At 38.4% G+C, this 20364-nt stretch overlaps 3 protein-coding genes across 7 annotated transcripts; 2 read left to right on the top strand and 1 right to left on the bottom strand.

Annotated features, from left to right (window-relative positions):
- Nucleotides 1–616: 616 nt before the first annotated feature.
- LOC110999167 (stress-activated map kinase-interacting protein 1) lies at nucleotides 617–4110 on the top strand. Its single transcript, XM_022268097.2, has 6 exons — nucleotides 617–1140; nucleotides 1253–1642; nucleotides 1958–2292; nucleotides 2412–2581; nucleotides 3453–3591; nucleotides 3695–4110. Exons 1-6 carry the CDS (start codon nucleotides 818–820, stop codon nucleotides 3895–3897), a joined length of 1560 nt encoding a protein of 519 aa, XP_022123789.2. The 5' UTR covers nucleotides 617–817; the 3' UTR covers nucleotides 3898–4110.
- A 751-nt stretch (nucleotides 4111–4861) lies between these two features.
- LOC110999168 lies at nucleotides 4862–6275 on the bottom strand. Its single transcript, XM_022268098.2, has 4 exons — nucleotides 6062–6275; nucleotides 5828–5906; nucleotides 5438–5521; nucleotides 4862–5203 (listed from the first exon to the last, which is right to left on the bottom strand). Exons 1-4 carry the CDS (start codon nucleotides 6153–6155, stop codon nucleotides 4927–4929), a joined length of 534 nt encoding a protein of 177 aa, XP_022123790.1. The 5' UTR covers nucleotides 6156–6275; the 3' UTR covers nucleotides 4862–4926.
- Nucleotides 6276–6805: 530 nt separating this feature from the next.
- LOC110999166 (rab GTPase-activating protein 1-like) lies at nucleotides 6806–17675 on the top strand. 5 transcript variants are annotated; one of them, XM_022268093.2, is made up of 25 exons: nucleotides 6806–6942; nucleotides 7062–7208; nucleotides 8011–8220; nucleotides 10370–10499; nucleotides 10604–10847; nucleotides 10922–11121; nucleotides 11855–12036; nucleotides 12109–12234; nucleotides 12304–12402; nucleotides 12479–12639; nucleotides 12713–12815; nucleotides 12891–13053; nucleotides 13915–14005; nucleotides 14078–14222; nucleotides 14309–14497; nucleotides 14591–14716; nucleotides 14784–14894; nucleotides 14974–15104; nucleotides 15194–15315; nucleotides 15391–15494; nucleotides 15640–15750; nucleotides 15831–16022; nucleotides 16099–16192; nucleotides 16296–16323; nucleotides 16439–16579. In XM_022268093.2, the coding sequence occupies exons 2-24, from the start codon at nucleotides 7071–7073 to the stop codon at nucleotides 16301–16303; spliced, it is 3180 nt and encodes a 1059-aa protein (XP_022123785.2). In that variant the 5' UTR covers nucleotides 6806–6942; nucleotides 7062–7070; the 3' UTR covers nucleotides 16304–16323; nucleotides 16439–16579. The 5 variants fall into 5 exon arrangements, with proteins under 5 accessions (XP_022123785.2, XP_022123784.2, XP_022123783.2 ...); XM_022268092.2 differs by lacking the exon at nucleotides 16296–16323 and having other exon boundaries at nucleotides 10661–10847; nucleotides 16439–17675; XM_022268091.2 differs by lacking the exon at nucleotides 16296–16323 and having other exon boundaries at nucleotides 16439–17675.
- Nucleotides 17676–20364: the final 2689 nt, after the last annotated feature.

The raw sequence follows: 20364 nt of genomic DNA, 5'->3' as shown, positions 1-20364 counted from the left end.
AATAGAATCCTAAACATATGTTTCCTACTTCAATTGCCACAAGCCATTTATTACTAAAGCCTACTACTGATTAAGTTTTAATAACATTATATATTTTGTTAATAATAAAAAAAATTAAAACTTAAAAAAATTATTACAATGCCTTCACTAATTAATCGAAAGGAACTTCGTTCCAGCCGGGTGTCCCTTGACACCTCTCAAGTTTTTTTCATAAATTCTCTCTAACTTGGGGAGTGCTGAAGAATTGGTTTGACTTATACCATACTATACTTGCACCCGTATCACCTCGACGTCCGCTATTCCACAACTGAACATTTTTAAAGGCAGTTTTTGCCACGTATCACCACTTTGTAGAACCAGTGTATGTCTGTTTGTTCTTACAATTTTTTTCAAAACTGTGTAAATGCTTTTTTATACGTTGAAAAATTGGAGAAAAAACAACATTTTTTTCGAGTAAAATATCACACGATAAAACATAAAATTCTGTGTTGCATTCTGCCATTTTGGTAATAATAAAAATGTATTTTTGTTCTTGCTGTTGATCGATACGTATCAGAATTTGAGGGAGCTCGAATTAATCGATGCTGGCAACATTTTCGCACGATCACAAGTCATAAAATCACAATTCACAGCACAGGCCTGAGGAGTGAGGCGGGAGGCCACAGCAATCAGCATTACGATTTATGTTCTAAAGGCCGAGCTTCAAGCTTGATGCATGACGGCTTTGACATATTTTGTTCCGTCCTAATAATTTTTGTTTATGAGCACAAACTACAAAATAGATTCAAATAATATACGAGTTTTACAATTATAAGTTATGGCGACCTATGATAACAAAGCTTGGCTTCTAAAAAATATAAGAGATGCATTCATTGCAACAGACGATACCGGTTTGTGCGAAATTGTAATGGCTGGTGAAGACTTTTCAAAAATATTCCAAACCAAAGCAATTGAAGAGAAAAAGCGTATGAAAAACAGAGTAGTAAATAGGCCGAGCACAAGTATGGGTAGAGAGAGTTTCGCTGAGGATGATGAGAGAGATATCGCGACACTGTTTGATCCATACCCTGATATGGAAGACAGCGATGAGGATCCCATGTATGGCAGTTGGTTCCGTCATGAAGAGTTTGGAGGACACAGGTTATACACATAACACATTCTTATAACGACTGTGTCAAAAAGCTTTATTAGGGAGTCAAATGAAAAGGTGTTTTGGAAAATTTTTATATTATATGATACAATTTTATTACAGACAAAGATCAAACACAGCGCAATGGCTAGACAAAAAAGAATTAGCTTTAAAAAAGGCAGCGAAAATAAAAGTGGTAAAATGGGAAGAACCATATCCTCAATTAACTGAAGACCAAAAAGCTGAAGCATTCAAAAAAGTTGAAGTTAAAAGGCCACAAAAACAGAAGTCTTTACTTACAGAGCAATTAGAGAAGTGTCCTGATTTGCCACATCGTCAATATTTGGAGTATGCAAAGTTTGATGGCACAGCACAACTTGGGTTGCCTACTAAAGTATTTAAAATTTTCATGACAACTGTCCCAGAAAAACATCAAAATTATCCAGTCATTGTTTGTGTTATTGCCAGTGCCAAGATCAAAGATTTGATAGGCTTCACTTGCTATAAGTACAGGTAATCTTTTGTTATATTTAAGTTAAAAATGCCTTTACTTAATCAGTTGTGCAGTTAAAAGAAAATGCAACTCTAACCCAGCCTGTCATAAATTTGACTAAATGAAAGAAGACAAGGAAGCTGGATTTTATGGATTTATTATTACATTATATTTAATACAAAGCATTACAAAAAAATAGGAAATACAATGACCTTAATCTGTGAATTGGCAGATCAAAATTATTTTTGTTAAAGAGTAGTTAGTTGTATATTGACATTTTATTACAATTGCTATTGAGTAATTTGAATCTAATCTAATCTTCGTTTATTTTTCAGTATAGAACATCCTGATATTACACTTGGCTCAGTACATGATTATGGACTTTGTATAGCAGAGGACGATGGTGAAGTTGACTGGGCATTCCCCTGCTTAGACAACAATGAACCGTGTTCAAAGTTTGGCTTTACCTGTCTTGGGCTCATAGATACAAAACAAAAGGAGAAAATTATTCAAGTGACTACACCAATTCCAGATATTGATATGGGCCACAGTGTGTTTTGTTTCCCAAAAGCCCCTGATTCTGGACAGAGTAATATAAACTCCACCAAGCAGCACACGGGCGGCAGTGACACATCAGAAATTATGAAAGCCATGCATTCTGTTACTGAAGGTATATTTGATATGTATTTATGGAAAACATACTGTGACAATTTTTATAGACATAAATATAAGTAATGTATTGCTAAAACAATTACCTCATTAATTCCATGTCTCTTTTTGTTAACTTAGGTAAGGGTTTAGGCTTCCAATCGGGTCCACCCTTGACGGACGCACCACAAGATAAGCTGTACAGGGTACAGTTATTGCACAAAGTGCGGGCCAGCACTCCAGTCCAACTCTGTATAACACTGGATCAGATTGAAGTTGTCCCACTAGTAACACAAAAACATGCATTTTGGGTAAGTCAACTAAAACTTTAGGGAATACAATCACACGAATCGGGATCTCGCGACATCTCGTCTCATTTAGCGAGATTAATCCCGAAGCGTAAAACGACGAGATCTCGTAGTAATAACGAGATTCAAATACTTAGTAGTAATATGGCAGAATTTTAAAAAATTGAATCTCTTCAATTATATATGTATATCATAGCGTCGAATATTTTTGCAACCGCAGCGCTGTTATATTTTCCGTTTTAAAGTCCCTGTAATTAAAAATATTACTTGGAACACTTGAATGGCGACGAAAATTTCCATTTGACTAGCAAATATATCGCACGTCAAGAAATTAAAAATATAATTTAACGCTTATATTCGTCAGATTCGGTTTCAAACTCCTCGACGGCTGATACTGAGACAAACACCAGAAAGCTAAGATAAATGGCATCTGTCAATGTTTCTTATTAACGTACTGCTGCCATAAAGACAAATAAGTTAGTTTAAGCTTAGCTTTTAGCTAAAAGTCTTTCAGGTGTTTCTCAGGCTCACCCATAAAAGAGATGAATCCATATTAATATTTGTGGTAAAAAGCTAAACTTCGCTTATAATAGCTTACACATACTACCAATCATTGTTTATCAGCAGTGACTCACATAATATGCCGCATATCAGACATCACTCTGGATACTCTAAGCTTCGTAAGAAGTTATGTTCAAAATCCTTCCTAACAATCGAGGATAGGTAGAAAGAAGTAAATCTGAAAATAACTTTCTTTGGTTTTCAAAAACTGTCTGAGGTCTCAAATGAATTAGAGATAGAGAGGTTGCATTCCCCTACTTATATTATTGCTTCTTTCTATTTATATCTTTATATTGGATGTTTTTTTTTATAGTCGAGGCCAAAATACTTTCTGCACAGCATGAACTCAGTGGCATGGTGTCAAATACTAGAAGCAAAGAGCAATAAGACATCATTCCGGATTGTCTACTCACCTAGTCATGATACTGCCTTCAACGACTCATACACAGCAGGTACATCAATTCTTTCAATTAATCTTTTAAAAAAATCTCTAAAATTGTTGTAAATTAAAATGTTCACTACATATTTTAAAGCTGTTTTATTTTTTTATTATAGGTAACTCCAGTGCTTTCCAAGCCACAGCAATTTATAAGAAACACGAATTTGAGTGCGATCACGACACGGCACGAAGAATCGTCGATAAAGTAAACACCATATTAGATCTCAGAAATAGTCCGTGTCGACGAGAATATAAAAACACCAAAGAGAAGAAACTTCATACAAGAAGAAGTTTCCACACAAAACAATTAAAAAGTTGAATATAGCACATATTCTGCCTATTTCAAAGTTCCTTTATACAAGTGTTGACTGAATTTATTATTAAATTAATTCGGAATATAAACGAAAGTCGAAACAGACCCAAAGTAAAAAAAATACAGATGGAAATGTATTAAATAGCTATTACTTTAAATTTCAAACTCATTTTCCTGCAGTAGTCTAACTTTCATTGTTTGCAGGTTTTTTATATTTGTTTCACTTACAGATCTAACATTATGTATTATCTATATAGTTATAGGGGTAACCAAATTCTCTTTGTTAATTATATATGTACACACTACACTGTCATAGTAGTGACTTTGTATTGAAAAAATCAAGTGTTAGGGCTGACTAACAACAACCACATTTATGGTTTTGTCAACATATTTTATCTTAAAGCTATCAATATTATAAGTTGATAAATCATTAAAAATGTGTATATTATGTATGATTTAAAAGTTTAATTACAATACTAATTTTGCAAAATCATTGATATCTTTCTCTCAACACGGAACACTTAGCTTTTATATGATTTACCAAGAGTATTTAAGTTAAATAGTAGGTGTATTTTTGAATTCCATCTTTGTATTAAAATGGGGGTTCCAGGGTCTTAGATCACAGAATTTATATCCTTAAACATACTGCCACACAGAAACTGTACTGCCATAAATTGTATTTTCTGAGTTGTGAATGTGTCCATTGAATGAGATTGTTATCAACTGTCAATAAAAACCAAGTGGTAGGTGAAATTTGTTTATAGCCAAATGCTTTAAATGATTTAGCTTATTGAATAATTTCAACTATATAAATAAAAATAAAAAAATCATATTGTAGTTTCCACTGGCTTGGAACCAAATTCCAGGGTAAACACATTGAGTAAATCTCCGATTACAAAGATGTATTTTTATTAAGAATAAAACATTTTAAGACTTTAATCATGTGCATAACTATAATAATACAGTTCTTAAATAATTGTTTTTAAACTTTCTATTAGAATTAAATTTATGCAAAAACTCTATTATATGATTAGTTTAATTTTCCATAAAATCCATAGTACTGTTTTCAAATATATAATCATGAATTTTATCTATTTTAGATTCAACATTTGTAAGAATTACGTTTTCGAGTTCAGTTGCTCTTCGATAAAATGCTTGAGCAATTTTTACAGATTTGTGCAGACCCTGTTGCCTTTCGACAAGTTGTGACAAATTAATTTTTCTGTTCAGAAATTCAATATCTTCCGCATTAAGAACTGAATAAGTTTGGCTTTCCAAGGAATTAGGTCTTTTCTGAGCAATCTTGCATTGTCTGGAAAAGAATTGTACATGAACAAAAATAAATTAAACATGAAAGTGTTGTGTATTTATTATATTAAATATTATAGAAAACCTTTTCATTTTTGGCTTATATCATCTTAGTTACCATTGTCTTCTGAACCTATTACAAGATATGAAATATTAATCTTTTTTAATTTAATTTAAATTGATCGAGAAACTTTTCACTCATATATTCTTAATATTAGAGCTATATGGAAAAACTTACAAGCGAAGTTCTTGGTAAACATCACGTCTTCTTATTAATTCTTCTTTCCACAATGACTTTTCATGCAATAAAGCATTATAATACCTAAAAAAAATATTTCTAGGATATAAACATTTAGTGTCCCTTAAATTATTTATTTTTTAATTATATTTAAGTGTTAGAATTTAATTATTTAAACTTGGGTAAAAACTAATAGAACAATTTTAGTTTCCTGCATACTGAACACAACACATTAATAAAAGTGTACAGAATTGATAGATATATATATATTTTAATTAGTAAAACAGGTGATCATATTATGTTAGAAGAAACATGTCTCCTGTCATTAAAATGATGAGGCATAAATTAACCATTAGGCTACTGTACATTTATTATTATTATGAAACACACTTTGTGACAGCTTCATTATGTGCTTTCCTCTCATCTTCATTGGTGCTTTCCAGCATATTCTCTGCATGAAGAGCTGGCCCTAGAAAGTGTTTTAATAAATTAAAATTATTAACATTTACACTATTTTCGTAGGGCAAGGAGTGAATCAGCTTGATATATTATTTTGATTATATAAAAACACCAGTTACATATCCATATCATTATTCAAGATAACTTAAAGGAAAAATATTTTACCTAAAGATTCCCGTCTAACAAAAAATGTAGATCTACGACGACGCGGTGGAGACACGGGCATCTGTATATCACTTTCTTCTAAACAATTTTCCATTCTTGATAATAACTAATATAACTATGGATTGAAATTGAATTGTATTGAAATTCCAAGGCAAAACTATCTTTCAAAATGTATATTTGTTAAAAAATCAAAATATTTTTAAATTTTCAAATTGCAACGGAAAGTCGAAACAAGAAACAATATTTATATGATAAATTTGACAGATGACAACAAGTTTCAAGTTGTCAACTGTCAACCTTGAAACTACATAGTAATAATAATGATTAAACATTGATAAAAATTACAACAATTTTAAAAAGTTTGGACTTTGGTCCCTGTGGCAGTGTACTTTTAACAGCGGCAGCATTATTCTCACCGTATCGTTATATATATGCGATAGCTATTTAATTCTTTGAGCGAGGGCTTTTAAAATCGCATCGCTTAAAATAAAAAAAATACGATTTTAGAGTCGAGATCTGTCAATTGTAGCTGAGATTTTGTGATTAACTTCTTGAAATTTACGATTTAATAATACTGGTGCAAAAAGCAAAATATGTTTTATAATTTATGATATAAATTACAGACCCAATCCAGTTCACTTTATCTTAGATTCATTTAATACTTTATAGTTTATATCTAAGAATATTGTTTCTATACCCTATACCATTATACTCTATGCAAAAATTTAAAATGCTATGCTATGATAAATACCATAAGCTGCAGAGCCGCATTAGTTTTCCAAAACTGATAAATGTAAATTACCAAATACATTTTATTTTTGGTTGTATAAATTAAGTAAACAATGTTCTGTTCTCTCAAGGGAACTTAATTTTATTCATGGGTAAGACCATTAAATTTTAAATGAGTGCCTTCGATTTATTTAATAAAGTATATTGCTGTTATGCAGAAGTATTAGACTTTTTGTGTAATTTAACTTAGTGTGTAAATTGATGTTTTTAGCAAATAGTAATGGAGTTTAGTAGTCGCACTAATGAGGTTTTGGACCCGGTAGAAATTGACTTCTTCTCCGATCGATCGCGAACACCTAGTCCAACACCTGTCTTAACGAGTAATGTTTGTTGTGATTTGGAGGACATATTGAGCGACGTAAGTTCTTGCATATTTTATAAATGTTCTGAAAAATTTGTGATCAATATATTTTAAACGCTAATAATATTTACTAATTATTAAGTCTAATCATTTGAAAGACAACTAATGTCATATTTTGTACACAGTATTTATTATTACCTATTAGCTAGGTATCAAGTGTTTTTTTATTATTTTTATTTATATATTATTGATGTAAAGTTAATTTATTTTATATCATTTTTATAATGCATATTATTGTATACTATTATATACCTAAGTAATTTCACCCAGTAATTAAGTAATTCAACCCGTATTTTGTCTAAGCCTCCTTTGAATTGCCTTAGGTTTAATTGTTAACACTATATAAATCTATAATAGTACTTAGAAGAAGCTGAAACCAAATTAGATTTTGGTATCTTCATAAATTTTATGGAGCTTATAAATTTATAAATTAGAAAGATGATTCAATGAATCAAATTAATAGTTATAAAAAATATTTAAAATAGAAGAGAGAAGTTTTTAAAAAAATATTTAAGTATACTTCAGGATTAGCATGATTCTTCTTGGCATTGATCTTTGGCAAATTTTTCATCTATAATAATAATAATATTTATTTATTTTCTCACAAAAACTATATATCTATATTTGCATATGATTGCTAGCACTGTTCATCTCCTCTTTATGTACTTTACATTTGTTTATTAGGGTATGTAAAGAAAAGGACAAGTATTGTGCATATTTACCTTTATAAATTTTCTAACAACTTTTATTAGATGACTGTTCTATCCAGTAAAAATAATTGTGAAATAAATGTTTACAGGCAATTTCAGAGTCATTACAAGGATCTCTAAGAGTTAGTTGCAGTCAGTTGATTAATCAAGAATTAACTATAAGACCAGAAGCCAATATTGAATCAAACGTTCCCGAGGGGCTCGACTTGTATACAGTGATATACGAAGTAGAGAGTGATAGTGAAAGCAAAATGGCTGATTTGAATGGACCATCAGCACACACTTCTACTAAAGATCAGGTTTGCAGTTAATCTTTATAAATTTAATTTTGTCAAATATTGTTGTTGGAATTAATTTACTTTGGTACATTTTTAAATTTCAAGAATAACTCTGCATCTACGAAAATATTAATATTCACTGTGTTTCAATGTTTGTAATATTTTCTAGTCTGAAATATGTTCTATCTGCGTGCGTAATTAGCAATAACTGGGCAAGGTAAAATAAAACTAACCAATTTAGAATAACATTTGTAAGGCTATAAAAACGCTAAAATCATTAGCGAGAACCACCTGTACAATTTCAGAATTACTTTTTCAATTATTCTGTGTTCAAAGAGTTTTGTAGTGAAAATCAGAAAAATAGTTTGAAGTATTGTTCCAAAAGTAACGAATTCGGGACCAAGGACACAAGATAATCGTAATACTGGATTCATATTTTACTAAATAAAACATAATAAATTTAAGATCACTTATCTACAATCTGTCTTTAAGAAAGCAGAGAGAATGTTATATCCTTGAGATATATGAAGATGTCTTTCGTTCAGCCTTCTTTTTCTATCTCGGTGCATCTTACTTATAAAGCTAGTTATCATCATCGAAACGGGTCCATACTTCGTTAAATATATAGATCGACGAGAGATAACGAGAAGAGAAGCGTTTAGTAATATTATATGAAAATATAGGAAAGCGAATTTTGTAGATTTAGTTTCTTGAAGAAGACTAGAGTCGCGAATCTCGTCGAATAGGTCACTAGGTTATCGTGTCACGGTACTGCTAGAATGTTAAAGGTTAAAAAACAGGGAACCTATGGCTTGTGACGTTTCAGAACTAAATTGACGATGCGTAATCGAACCGCTTGTGAGTTTTCAAATTAACCAATCGTTGAAATAGACGAGAAATGTAATTCATTTTGCACTACGGCTTGTTTTTGAGTAAGGAAAATCTAAAAAAAAAATAATTTAAACGGAACTCACCCGATAACTATTTTCCTCATAAATTGTGGCGATAACGGAAAATACATTCAGTTATGTCAGTAGTTCAGGTATTCCATGTTAACTAATAACGAATAACTCCCTTGTTTTGTCTCGGGCTGCCCATTGTGTGCTCGTTATTCGAACGAGCGAGACTTGTCGCCATAGGACAATATATCGAGACAATTAAAAAAAATATATAAAGTTCCACGTTCCAAACAAAATACTAAGTGAAAAATCCTTGATCAAGAGTTTCCTCATGCTTTTACAATGACAAGTCAAGTGAAATAGTTATTATTAATATAGTAGGAAAATCCCAAGTGAAAGAGAATATGTTTGTGTATAAGTTTTTGGTATCGTGTTATCTGTTGAAAGTGGTTATTTTGGTTTCGCTTTTATCGTGTTTTATGGTTCCTAACTGTTAACGTCGTCAAGAGTCAATACGTCACTCCTTTCGTCTGTTCGATTATATTCATATGCTTGCTGTATATTGAAAAGATTGAGAAAGATTGTGTTTTACTTTTCATTACTTAAACTATCCGGTCGTTAGAAAGACATGTTTAGTGGCTTGAAATGTCCAATAAAGCCAATGCCAATTGGTAAGTCGCGATGATTCAGTGGCAGAATGGTTATAAATCAAGTGGCTCGTGATATTGGTGCTGGGCGGTGCTAACGATTGGGCGAGGAATGTTTATTGACGATGTACGCCAAGGTCGTAATCAAGGTAAATTAGCACCCTCTTTCGTTTAAATAACGTTGAAAGAGAACCATTTTAAGCGATATCGGGATCGCAACGCTTTAACACGATATATAAGTTCGAAGACCGCTAATATGGCAAAACCATGATAAGATGTAAAGTTTCGGTTTTTTGATGAAGCAGAAGAATATGCAAGTGATAAAAAGTTCTGTCACTTTTAAAATGAGTATATTATCATACGCACAGCTAATGCGATAATGGCTGATGGTCGAGTGATTCACTCCATCCTTGCATTGTTTAGTGTTGCTTTAATAGCAATGAGCCTGTTGCGTATTTTTTAATATTCAAAGCTTGAAAAGCAAATAAAACGACGCTTGTAAAAAGACGATTTTCGGAATCTCTATTTGATTATAAACTTCTCGCACGCATCTTCTCCTTGCTCCTCACGATTAATATTTCTATAAATATTGCTAATGCTGTATGATTATAAAATAATTTGCAGGATGCTTGCCGACACGTGGGTGGCTCGAAGTTCTACGAAGTGATGGAAGGGAGCAGCGCTGGGAACGCCTGCATTCCTTCTCCCACGGAAAAACAGGACCCCACCAAACCCACGGAGAGTGATGACGAAGGTAAAATTACGGTCTCGGTGGACTCTGAGCTTGCGGCTTTGTACCTTGTACTAATAGAGTAATCATATTTTTGTAGTAATAGAGTAATCTAACAATTCACTTAGAAAAAAAGCGCGATATCGATGAGACTACATTCGCCAGTACGGTGCCGTTGTCCCCAGTGTCGGACGTGGACCAAGAGTGCACCGTGTTCTGCGGCGTCAGCTACCTCGGAGCTCAGAACATCGCGGACCCCAAGTCGGAGACGGACATACAGAGGATCATGAAGGAGTTGAGCTCGATGCCCGAGAACAGAGACGGGATCGCGGTCTCCATATCCGTTCCGGTCTGCTCTCAGGGACTCGTCGTGTGAGTGTCGCGTCGCGTACGTCGCAGAACAAGTCATTCGATGCGCAAACAGTACAGCACCGAACCTCCCGCAGCCTCTACCAAGCCGAGAGCAACGGCGTGATGGCCCGCTACGCGGTCAACCGCATCTCCTTCTACGCCCGGGGCGCGGCGGGCTCCCCCGTCGCCTCGTGCTTCGCCTTCACCTGGTCCCACGGCGAGACCAAGGAGTCGGCCGTCTACAGGTGCCACGTCTTCAGGTGCCACATCGCCGAAGCCGTCAGCCAGGTGTCGAGTGAGTGAAGACTTTCCAAATATTTGTCGATACGTATTTTATTCAGTGGAATTATTTTCATCGTTGACATTCGATCCGTCGACCCGGCATCGTGTTTTGGTATCGATAGCTTCGAATCGGTCGAAGGCGACAATTTCAAAAAGCGACCGAATTTCGACGCAATAGAGTCGGCAATCGTGTGACGCGCGTCGGTCGGCACTCGTTGCATCACAATGAGTCTGTTTCGTCAGTTGACTTCGACGTTTCAAACGACACGATCGCTATTTTCAAAAATACACTAAAGTGGTATATGAGCCTCGAAGTCTCTGTTTCTATTATTTTATATTTATGGTGACCAAGAACAAATACGTTTAAACGTGATGAGACTTTTGAAGAGGTTTTGATCAGTTCGATGTAAAACGAAACTGTGCCGTGATACGGCTTATCTAAATGTTCGGATTTGTTTTGAACGATCCTGCGATCGGTTGAAATTGTACATTATTGTTTGATTTTAGTGAAATACAATAATTTTCGTTTGTTTCGTCACGGAATCTTTTAACCGAATATAATGAATGTGCGCTCGAAGAAGAATGTTGCCAGAATAAACGGATGAATCAATTTTAAAGTCATCCGCCCACATTTTATGCTCAATATTATTTACAATTCGATGCGACTCGGAAGATTCGTCTGGAAAAGAAAATTGCAGAGTTCTAGAGATGTAATAGAACGTAAGACGACGTCTCTCTTTCTTTAGGTTGTTTCGCCAAAGCCTTCGAAAGGATACCGCGCTCCATGGCGTCTTCTCTGATCGGCGACTCGAGCGCCGCCCCTTCCATGACGGGGTCTCTGACCGAGGGCTCGGGCTCGGCCGCCCCGCCCATGCAGCTCATGCACGTGCTCGAGTGCTCCGTGGACATCAAGGAGACAGACGCCAAGGTAAGTCTCACGGCGGAGGAAAACGAGGCGAATCCGGAGACAAATGATCCGCGTCGTTTCGGTATTTTGCAGGGCTCGTTCAGCCACGTTCCGAAAGAGCGCCTCGGGTACAAGCTGCGAGGAGGCATCGACAAGCAGGTCACCATTAACGTCAGGCAGGTCACGAACAACGTGCCGACGGACTCCGAAGACGTGACGGTAACCGCTTCGGTGTTTTGCTTTGTGAGGCAGCTCTAGACGGCTTCATGTGAAACGAAAACGTTGCAGCTGTCGTACACCGGAGGCCTCTACATCGAGAGATGCTTCGGAATACTCCTGGCGCCGGGCCGGAGCGTCAAACATTCGGACATGCAGCTTCTCGAAATGGTAAAAGCGGTGGAAGTCGACGCGACCTCGGCGATCCCGCCGCCGACCTGACTCATCGGCATTTGTGAATGGGCAGGTGAGCGGCGCCGCGGGCGGCTCGGGATGCTCGGTGTGCGCGCTGTGGAACGCCGGGGAGTCGGCCCTCGCGGCTTTCAACGTCGCCGGCGGGGACGGGGCTCCCTCCTTCATGTCGATGGCGCTGGACCTCGTCATCCGCGGAATCAGGGATCCGCTCCGGTGGGTCTTTCGCCCGATCCTCCTCAATTCTCTGTCGCCAGAGACGTAAACGTGTGCATTGTTATATGTGCAGACTGGTCATAGAGACTCCGGTGAAGGTGTACCCGCCCTCCGAGAGGTTCTGGTATTACTCCAAGAGGCCCCTGGTGCAGCAGTTCTACATCAACCTGAGAGAGGTGCGCCTTCATCTTTTTCTTACACAGTTTCTGTCATTTTAAGCTCGCGCTTATGCTGTACGATTCGACCCGCAGTCGGTGGACTCCCTGGGCCAGTTGCAGTACGAGGTGGCCAGCGTGGAGACCTCCGGGGAGCTGGACAGGTCCAGGCTGAACCTGCCCCTCTCGCTGTCCAGTCTTCTACCGTCGCCGCTCTCGGCCGCGCCCGCGCCGCCCTCGCCTTCGGAGGCAGACTCAGGTCGAACATGACATCTTCCTTAATAGTAATATTGTTGTGTTAGAAAAAAAGGAATTGTTTTGTTTTGTGATCGAAAGAAACGTGATCTTATCGCAGATGAATCTCGCTCGTTTCGTTTGTCGCAGCCAAAGGTAAGAATAGTCTACATAGAGACTGGATTTGTTGTGAGGAAAAAAAATATTTGTTTGGCTACACAAATTCAGTTATACTTGGCTATAGTTTGTTGTTTAAGTAAATTTAATAATAGTTCTAATCGAAATCATTGGAATATACAATACATATCTTAATAGTATTAACAAAAATCTAAATCTTTGGGTTCAAAACATTTAAAAGATGCCAGTTCTAGATGCCGATTAGGCATCTGATCGCTTCGATAAAAAATCTTTTATGTTTAACTTATATTTAATCTTTAAAGTGTCTCATAGGAATGTTATAATTAGTCTGCAATAGCTTTGTTTTGAACAGAAACAGAGTATATAACAATTTGTGATTAACATTTTTATAAAGACAGTCGTAGCGAGCACAATGATGTTAAATCTAATATCCTCTCCTAAGAGCTGCCTTAGAAGACAAAATTCTGCTATCATCGTGAACTAATTAAATAGAATTGATGTGCCGAGATATTCTAGCAAAAGTTTGAGTCAACGGAATCATTTAAATGTAATAAATATGGATGAAAATTATGTTTTAAGGTGAAATTGATATTTATTTTCTTGATTTTTTCTAAAATATTGTGTATCATGTTTTGATAAGGATCTTCTATCTTAAAATAATTTTTAATCTGCAAACGTCTTCGTAGTTCAATCGGTCTCAATCGAGATTTCGACGAAATCGTTTAACGGTCACAACTCCTGCTCACAGACGGCGATGAACCTTTGCTGAGCGGAACCGGCGAAGTGTCCAAGGACTGTGGGGAAGACGTTCTGGAGAATTGGGCGCAAGTTTTGAGAAGGTAGGCGTGAATCCCTAATTAAACTTTACGTGGGATCCTCGAAGGTTGTGAGTCGAGCGTGATGCGTTACAGCTGGGCGGGGCCCCGACCCCGAGCCCTGGGACCCTTGGTGCGAGCGGGAGTTCCCGAGGCCCTTCGGGGAGAGGTGTGGCTGCGTCTGGCGGACGTGGACCAGAATCACAAGTTGATGGAGACTTACAGGACGCTGATCAGCAAGGTGCGTCTCTTCGGCTCTCGTCGCGGACGAGGTAGGCATACGGGTTCCTCTATCTCGAAGTGATGCAAGGTGACCGTTCTCGATAGGATTGTCCGTTCGAAGCGGTGATCCAGCGAGACATAGCGCGAACCTTCCCCGCGCACGACTTCTTCCGCGAGGCGGGCGGTCTGGGTCAAGACTCGCTGCTGAGGATGGCCAGGGCCTACGCGGTCTACGATCACGAAGTGGGCTACTGCCAGGGACTGAGCTTCCTGGCCGCGACGTTGCTGCTGCACGTGAGTGTCTTGTGAGCCTAGCGTACCTTTCTGAAGAATGGGATCGCTCTCCAGATAACTTGGATTAATACTCGTAATTATGTATGCGTTTAGATGCCGGAGGAGCAGGCCTTTTGTCTGTTGGTTCGTCTCATGTACGGGTATGGACTCCGGGAGCTGTACAAAGACGGCTTCGAAGCTCTGTACATGAGGTTGCATCAGCTCGATAGGTTAATGGAGGTGAGTTATTTTATCACCCAATTGTGTTAAAAGGGAAATGGAAACTAAACAATTGCACCGATTTCAGGAGCAACTGTCCGATCTTCGCGCCCACTTTCAAGAGCTGGGAGTGGAGCCTCACATGTTCGCCTCCCAGTGGTTCCTCACGGTGTTCACGGCCAGGTTTCCTCTCCCGCTCGTGAGTCCCATTCGTGGCCGCTCGTCGCTAACGCTACGGAGCGCCTCGGCGACGATGACGACACACGCTTTGCTTCCAGGTGTACCACATCCTGGACGTGTTCCTGCTGCAGGGCGTGGACACACTGTTCCAGGTGTCTCTAGCCCTGCTCAGCCGCTGCAAGAAGGATCTCATGCAGCACGACTTCGAAGGGGTGCTCAAGTACTTTAGGTATTTGAAATTGTTAAATTGTATTGAAAGATTCAACCACAATTTCGTCCAGTGATCACATTGTCCTCCATTGCCCATCTCTCTCGAAGGGTCACTCTGCCGAAGAAGTGTCGGGCGGAGGAGTCGTCTCGGCAGATCGTGAAGCTGGCTTGCGGCATCAAGGTCAAGAGGCTGCACAAGTACCAGCTGGAGTACGAGAAGTTTATCAAAGGTACTCTTTATCAGGGAATCTGTTCTTTCGGTGTTTGTAAAGCAATCTTTAGAATGAAAAACGTATTTTACTCAGAGTCGGCCGAAGAGGAGAAGATCAACGTGGAGTTGGAGAGACTCAAAGTGATCAACGCGCAACTGCAGCAGGACAAAGATACTCTGGAGAGGCAACTCGCGCAGGTATCGTGACGCTGGCGCGTGACGAACGATCTTCCCCTGGGTTTCGATAATCATTTGGGAAAAAATTGAATTTGAAGAGAATGAATGTGAATCATGTCTCCACAAAGATTTCTTGACGTCGACGAAGTTCTTTGCCTGATTTCAGAGTCGCAATAAGTTGGAAGACGCTCGGAAGGAGTCGAGCCACCATTCGGCCGTGGCGCGGGACTACCGAGAGATCTGCGAGAGGCTCGACCGGCAGCTGGGTCGTCTGCAGGTATTTTGCTCCCCGATGCGCCTGCGGTCTGTCCCTTCTCGCTCTTCGGTCTCTATACCGCATCCTCGATCTCGCTACAGGACTGCACGAAGAACTGCGTTGGCTGCAGTCTGAAGCTGGCGCAGAGGGAGGAGGAGGAGCGCCGGGCGGGCGAAGGCGAGGAGAAGACCTGGAGCGAGACGGAGGCTCGGCTGAAGCAGCGGGTGCGGGAGCTGGAGCTGGAGCTGGCGCAGGTCAAGCTGGCGCACGTGCAGGCGCAGTGCAGCAACCAGGTCGGCCGGTCGTTTTCCTCCGCTCTCCCTTTCCTGTCTTTCAAAGTTTACTCGAACCGTCTCCCGATCGTTGCAGGAACTCAGTCACCGGCTGAACTCCGCCCTCAACGAAATGCAGTCTGCGATGAACCAGAAGCAGGTCGTGGCGCCCTGGCTCGTCCGCACTCTCGGTGAGGCTCCGTAGCTCCGTTCTCGTGGCACTCGGCTTCCGATTCCAAACGATTCCGTTTAACTATTCTCGTGCACCCGTCTGAACGCTGTCTTTCATTGTAGGTCATTGAGTCGCCGCTTCGAGGAGGAGGTGAATACGTAGTTCTCGGCACGCTCTCAGTTCCGAAGTAGAGTTAGAACGGTGTAGTTCCCCCGAAGAGTGCACGTCCCGGACTCGATCTAATGTTCGGCCTCGTCTCCCGTAGGTTCGATCGTGGAGGCCGCGCAGAGCAGACCCTCCTTCCAAACGTACCTCCCGAACTCGAGTTGCGAGCCGACGCCGCCCGTCCGCCGGCGGCCCCGGCCCGTCCCGCGGGACCGCGGCGAGAGGCGCGTCTCCGAGCCCCGCGGCCCGGACGTCCTCCGCCGGACGCGGGACCCGAACGCCGAGAGGCGGGCCTCGCTCGTCGAGCCCGGCGTCTCCGGGGGCGAGCGGGAGGCGAACGGGCGGAGCTGCGACGCGACGACCGTCAGGAATCTGTCGCTGGGTTGACCGATCCCTGGACGAGGCGGGACCTCGACGACTCGCTCGCTCGTCACCCTGGAGTCTTCGGCCGCTCCGGCGGACGCAGACGAAGCGCGAAGAGAATAGCCGTAGTCAAACACTGTATATAATAGATTAAATATCATCACAATGATAATATATAACGTTTAGTGGAGAACGTCTTTCAATAATTCAGGAATAGCCGTAGATCGAAAGGTGTCTCATGATTAATTATCGTTCTTAGCGCTTCGTTCGGCCGCCGACGTTTGCACAATTTTAAAAGAGGCAAAACCAGGTTCGCGTATTTTTGTAAACTATATGCTCGTATTCGCGACTCTGGGGCGATGTTTTGAATTATTGAAAAATGGGCCCAAACCTAAACGTAATCGTAACCCACGGTGTGTCACGCTTTGGTATACTTTGAAGCTCTCTTCGTGATTTGGACAATAACCGAGTCCCGCAACGCCACTCGGTGCGATCGTGCCTTTTCTTTGAATGCATATCGAATCATATTTCAACTAATGTTCGTCTATCGCTAACTTTATTACAGTTTATTGCTAATACCTCCCCTTAGAAATTATTTGCACGTTTTCCTTGACGAATCATTGGAAACTGCATTCTGCGACTCGAGTTAGATCCGAGTTAGAGAACCGCTTAATATTATTATGATCTCGATTAAAATATTTAAAATTTATGTTAAGTAATATTTCAAAGTCTTTAAGTTTGCATTTTTGTATTAGAAAAAAAAAATATCATTGTGTCTACCGAAGTTTCTCAAGTTTGATGAAAATGCGACAGTTTTTTAAATAAGCTTGTTAATGCGAGCGACAAACAAATGTTTCTGGCGTCCGTCTCAAAGCATTCCACGTTGAAATAGCTGAATTATTGTGAAAGCGTCGATTATAGATAATTAGTGATTGGTTTCCGTCTTATTGTGAAAATGTATAATTTACAAGGAATGTTCTCTTTTATTTACCCCCCTGAAAAAACCTCGCTTTTATTTGTTAACATTTACCAGGCATTTTGTCAGTTAATTTTTTCCTACTACAATTAACGCCACAATCAGTTCAAAATATGTACTATACCTCGTTTCGGCCTTGACGTGCTTCATGATGATAAACAGCTGTTCGACATTTATTTATGTCTGGGGATTAGAATGATCGTGATTGTCGACGGCGTTATTATTATATTTCCTCTTTCAAAAAAACTGGCACCTAAGAAAATTTATGTTCTGAAGTTCATTTCAGTAAATTAAATAAATATATAAATAACACGTGGTACAATAAGAAGGGGTCGGCTAAAAACTTATTTAAACTAAATGTAAAAACTAAATTCCAATGTGACCTCGTCTTGTCAAAATCATAGCACGTTTTACACCATTATAAGTACGTTAGACAATAAATATATTAAGCACTTTCGAAAATTTATGGTCAAGCCTGCAACAGAAGGCAACCACGCTGATACAGCTGCTGCATAAACAAGCGAAAATATCTTTACTTCCGCTGGTTACAATTTTGTTCACGCCCATAGTACTTATAGGAATAGCTTGAAATCTAGAGGCTATAAAGGTCAAGGGAAAAGAAAGACAGGTGTAAGGTGACAGCGCCGACCCTCGCAGCTGCCGCGGCCGGCGTGCTGCAGGTGTTCGTGTGAACGGAAACGAGATTAAAGTACGAGTCACTTACCGTAAAAAGTTTACGTGTTTTGCTCGTACAAATCAATGTATTGAAATGCTTTTTTTGCTGATTCTTTGAAGCGTTAGTATTACCTAATTATATCTTACGGATTTCAAAAAACAAAGAAATGATATCAAGCTATTGGATAGATCGAAGTAGTAATTTATCATTTGCCACAGTCGTACCGGTTGGAAAGTACATAAAAACTTAATTTTCTGTGTGAATTATGGGTGTGTTTTCACTGCACGACTGACTTGCACTCATTTGTATCTTGTATTATGTAAGTACATAAGAACAATTGATAGCTAATAGATCGAGATGTTGCATAAGTTTTTATGCTTCAATCATTCGAGAATAGCCTGACGAAAGTTTTAAGAGTTACTAATGCACATTATTATATATAATTTAGATTATTTATTATGAAATAAAATATATTAAAGTACAAAAGTGAAAAATATGTTTGTGTTGGTGTTATATATATAATATATAAGCATTAAAAAAATCAAGTCTAGGCCAAGCCTCAGCTTTCTATATCTCTTTTTTTTCGGAAATGAGTTTATCCGTCTTCTGTGCCTGATACGATGTCAATTTCTGTGATTCTGTGAACTGATTCAAATACTATGATTAATTTCACTTGCATGTACATTTGGGCTCAGTAGTGATGCAAAGTTCAAACCCACATCTTAAGGAGTGAGTTCTCGTGAGGGCTCTTGAATTGATATGTGTTTATTTATAAATAGTATATACCTTCTTGTAAGATGCAAATCTCTTTAATTGATTCCTTGTTTCATCTATTAATGACAAATAGAAGTAACCAATGATTACAAGATTTTCGCACGATATGCACCGGTGAAAACTTAAATATCACCGGTATAATGGAGGCTTTCACACAACAGTTACTTGTCCCGTTAATTACTTTTAAAAATCTCTTTTATGACAGCTAAAGAAAGTTGTTTGAATAACTTACACTGTTCCAATGTCAGCTATTAATTAGTATAATTATTACTTGTAACAGGACCGAGGCATTATATTTGCATTGTAGTATGAATCTCTTTATTTGCTGATTACTTTAAATTATACTTTCGGCAATTGCAAAAAAATATTAAAACTAAATTTGAATATTAAAAAAAAACCATTTCATAGTCCTTTCCAGCGACGAGACACTGCGTATAAACGTAATAAATCCGAACAAGTAAGGTACAATAATTGAGAAAATGCAAGAAATAAATCGAAAGCAGAAACAGAACGGGCGCCTCTTGGCGTTCTGATCTTAATTTTATTGTTTCGCCATAAGCAATTATCTCCAAATAACTTCAGACGTCTGAAACTTGTTTTCTATTTGTTGATATTTTAAGTTGTATGAATTGGAGCAACGATCAATCATTTGGATTGCCCACTTCAAATCTCGTAAGGAGGCGTCTTCAGAAGCATCACACGAATATATAGCAGTCGATTTAAAATTATTTTTCGTAAGATTTTCAATGATTTTTCATGTTACGGTAAGTCCTGATTAAAATTAATATTAAATCGAGAAAAGATTAACGACGACGCAACAACATATTAAGATCTTACTTAAAAATCTCGAATAGCAACGTAAAGAATTTATTAATAAAGCACACATGGTAGGATAGGATTATAAAGCGAAATTGATCTCATTTATATTTTAACAATTCGCTACTTTAGTGGATGAGAGTCTATTTTGTTATATTGAACTTCTTTACGAACAAACAATATAGCAAAATATAATAAAATACCCATTCAATTTAAAATAAACGTTAGAATTTCTTTATTGACCTTAAATCTAGACAATTAATTAGTAGACTGTAAAAAAGTATAATTTATTCCGAAATATAGTTAAAGTTAAAATACATCACCGTTTTCAATTTTCTAAAATAAGGTATATTAATATTATTATAACAGTATTTCTCAGGTTTATTTCTCTGGTCACGTTCTGTGCGCACGCGCATAACAA

The sequence above is a fragment of the Pieris rapae genome, chromosome 2, assembly GCF_905147795.1.
Source record: "Pieris rapae chromosome 2, ilPieRapa1.1, whole genome shotgun sequence".
Classification (NCBI taxonomy): domain Eukaryota; kingdom Metazoa; phylum Arthropoda; class Insecta; order Lepidoptera; family Pieridae; genus Pieris; species Pieris rapae.
This window is presented reverse-complemented; position numbering and strand designations above follow the sequence as displayed.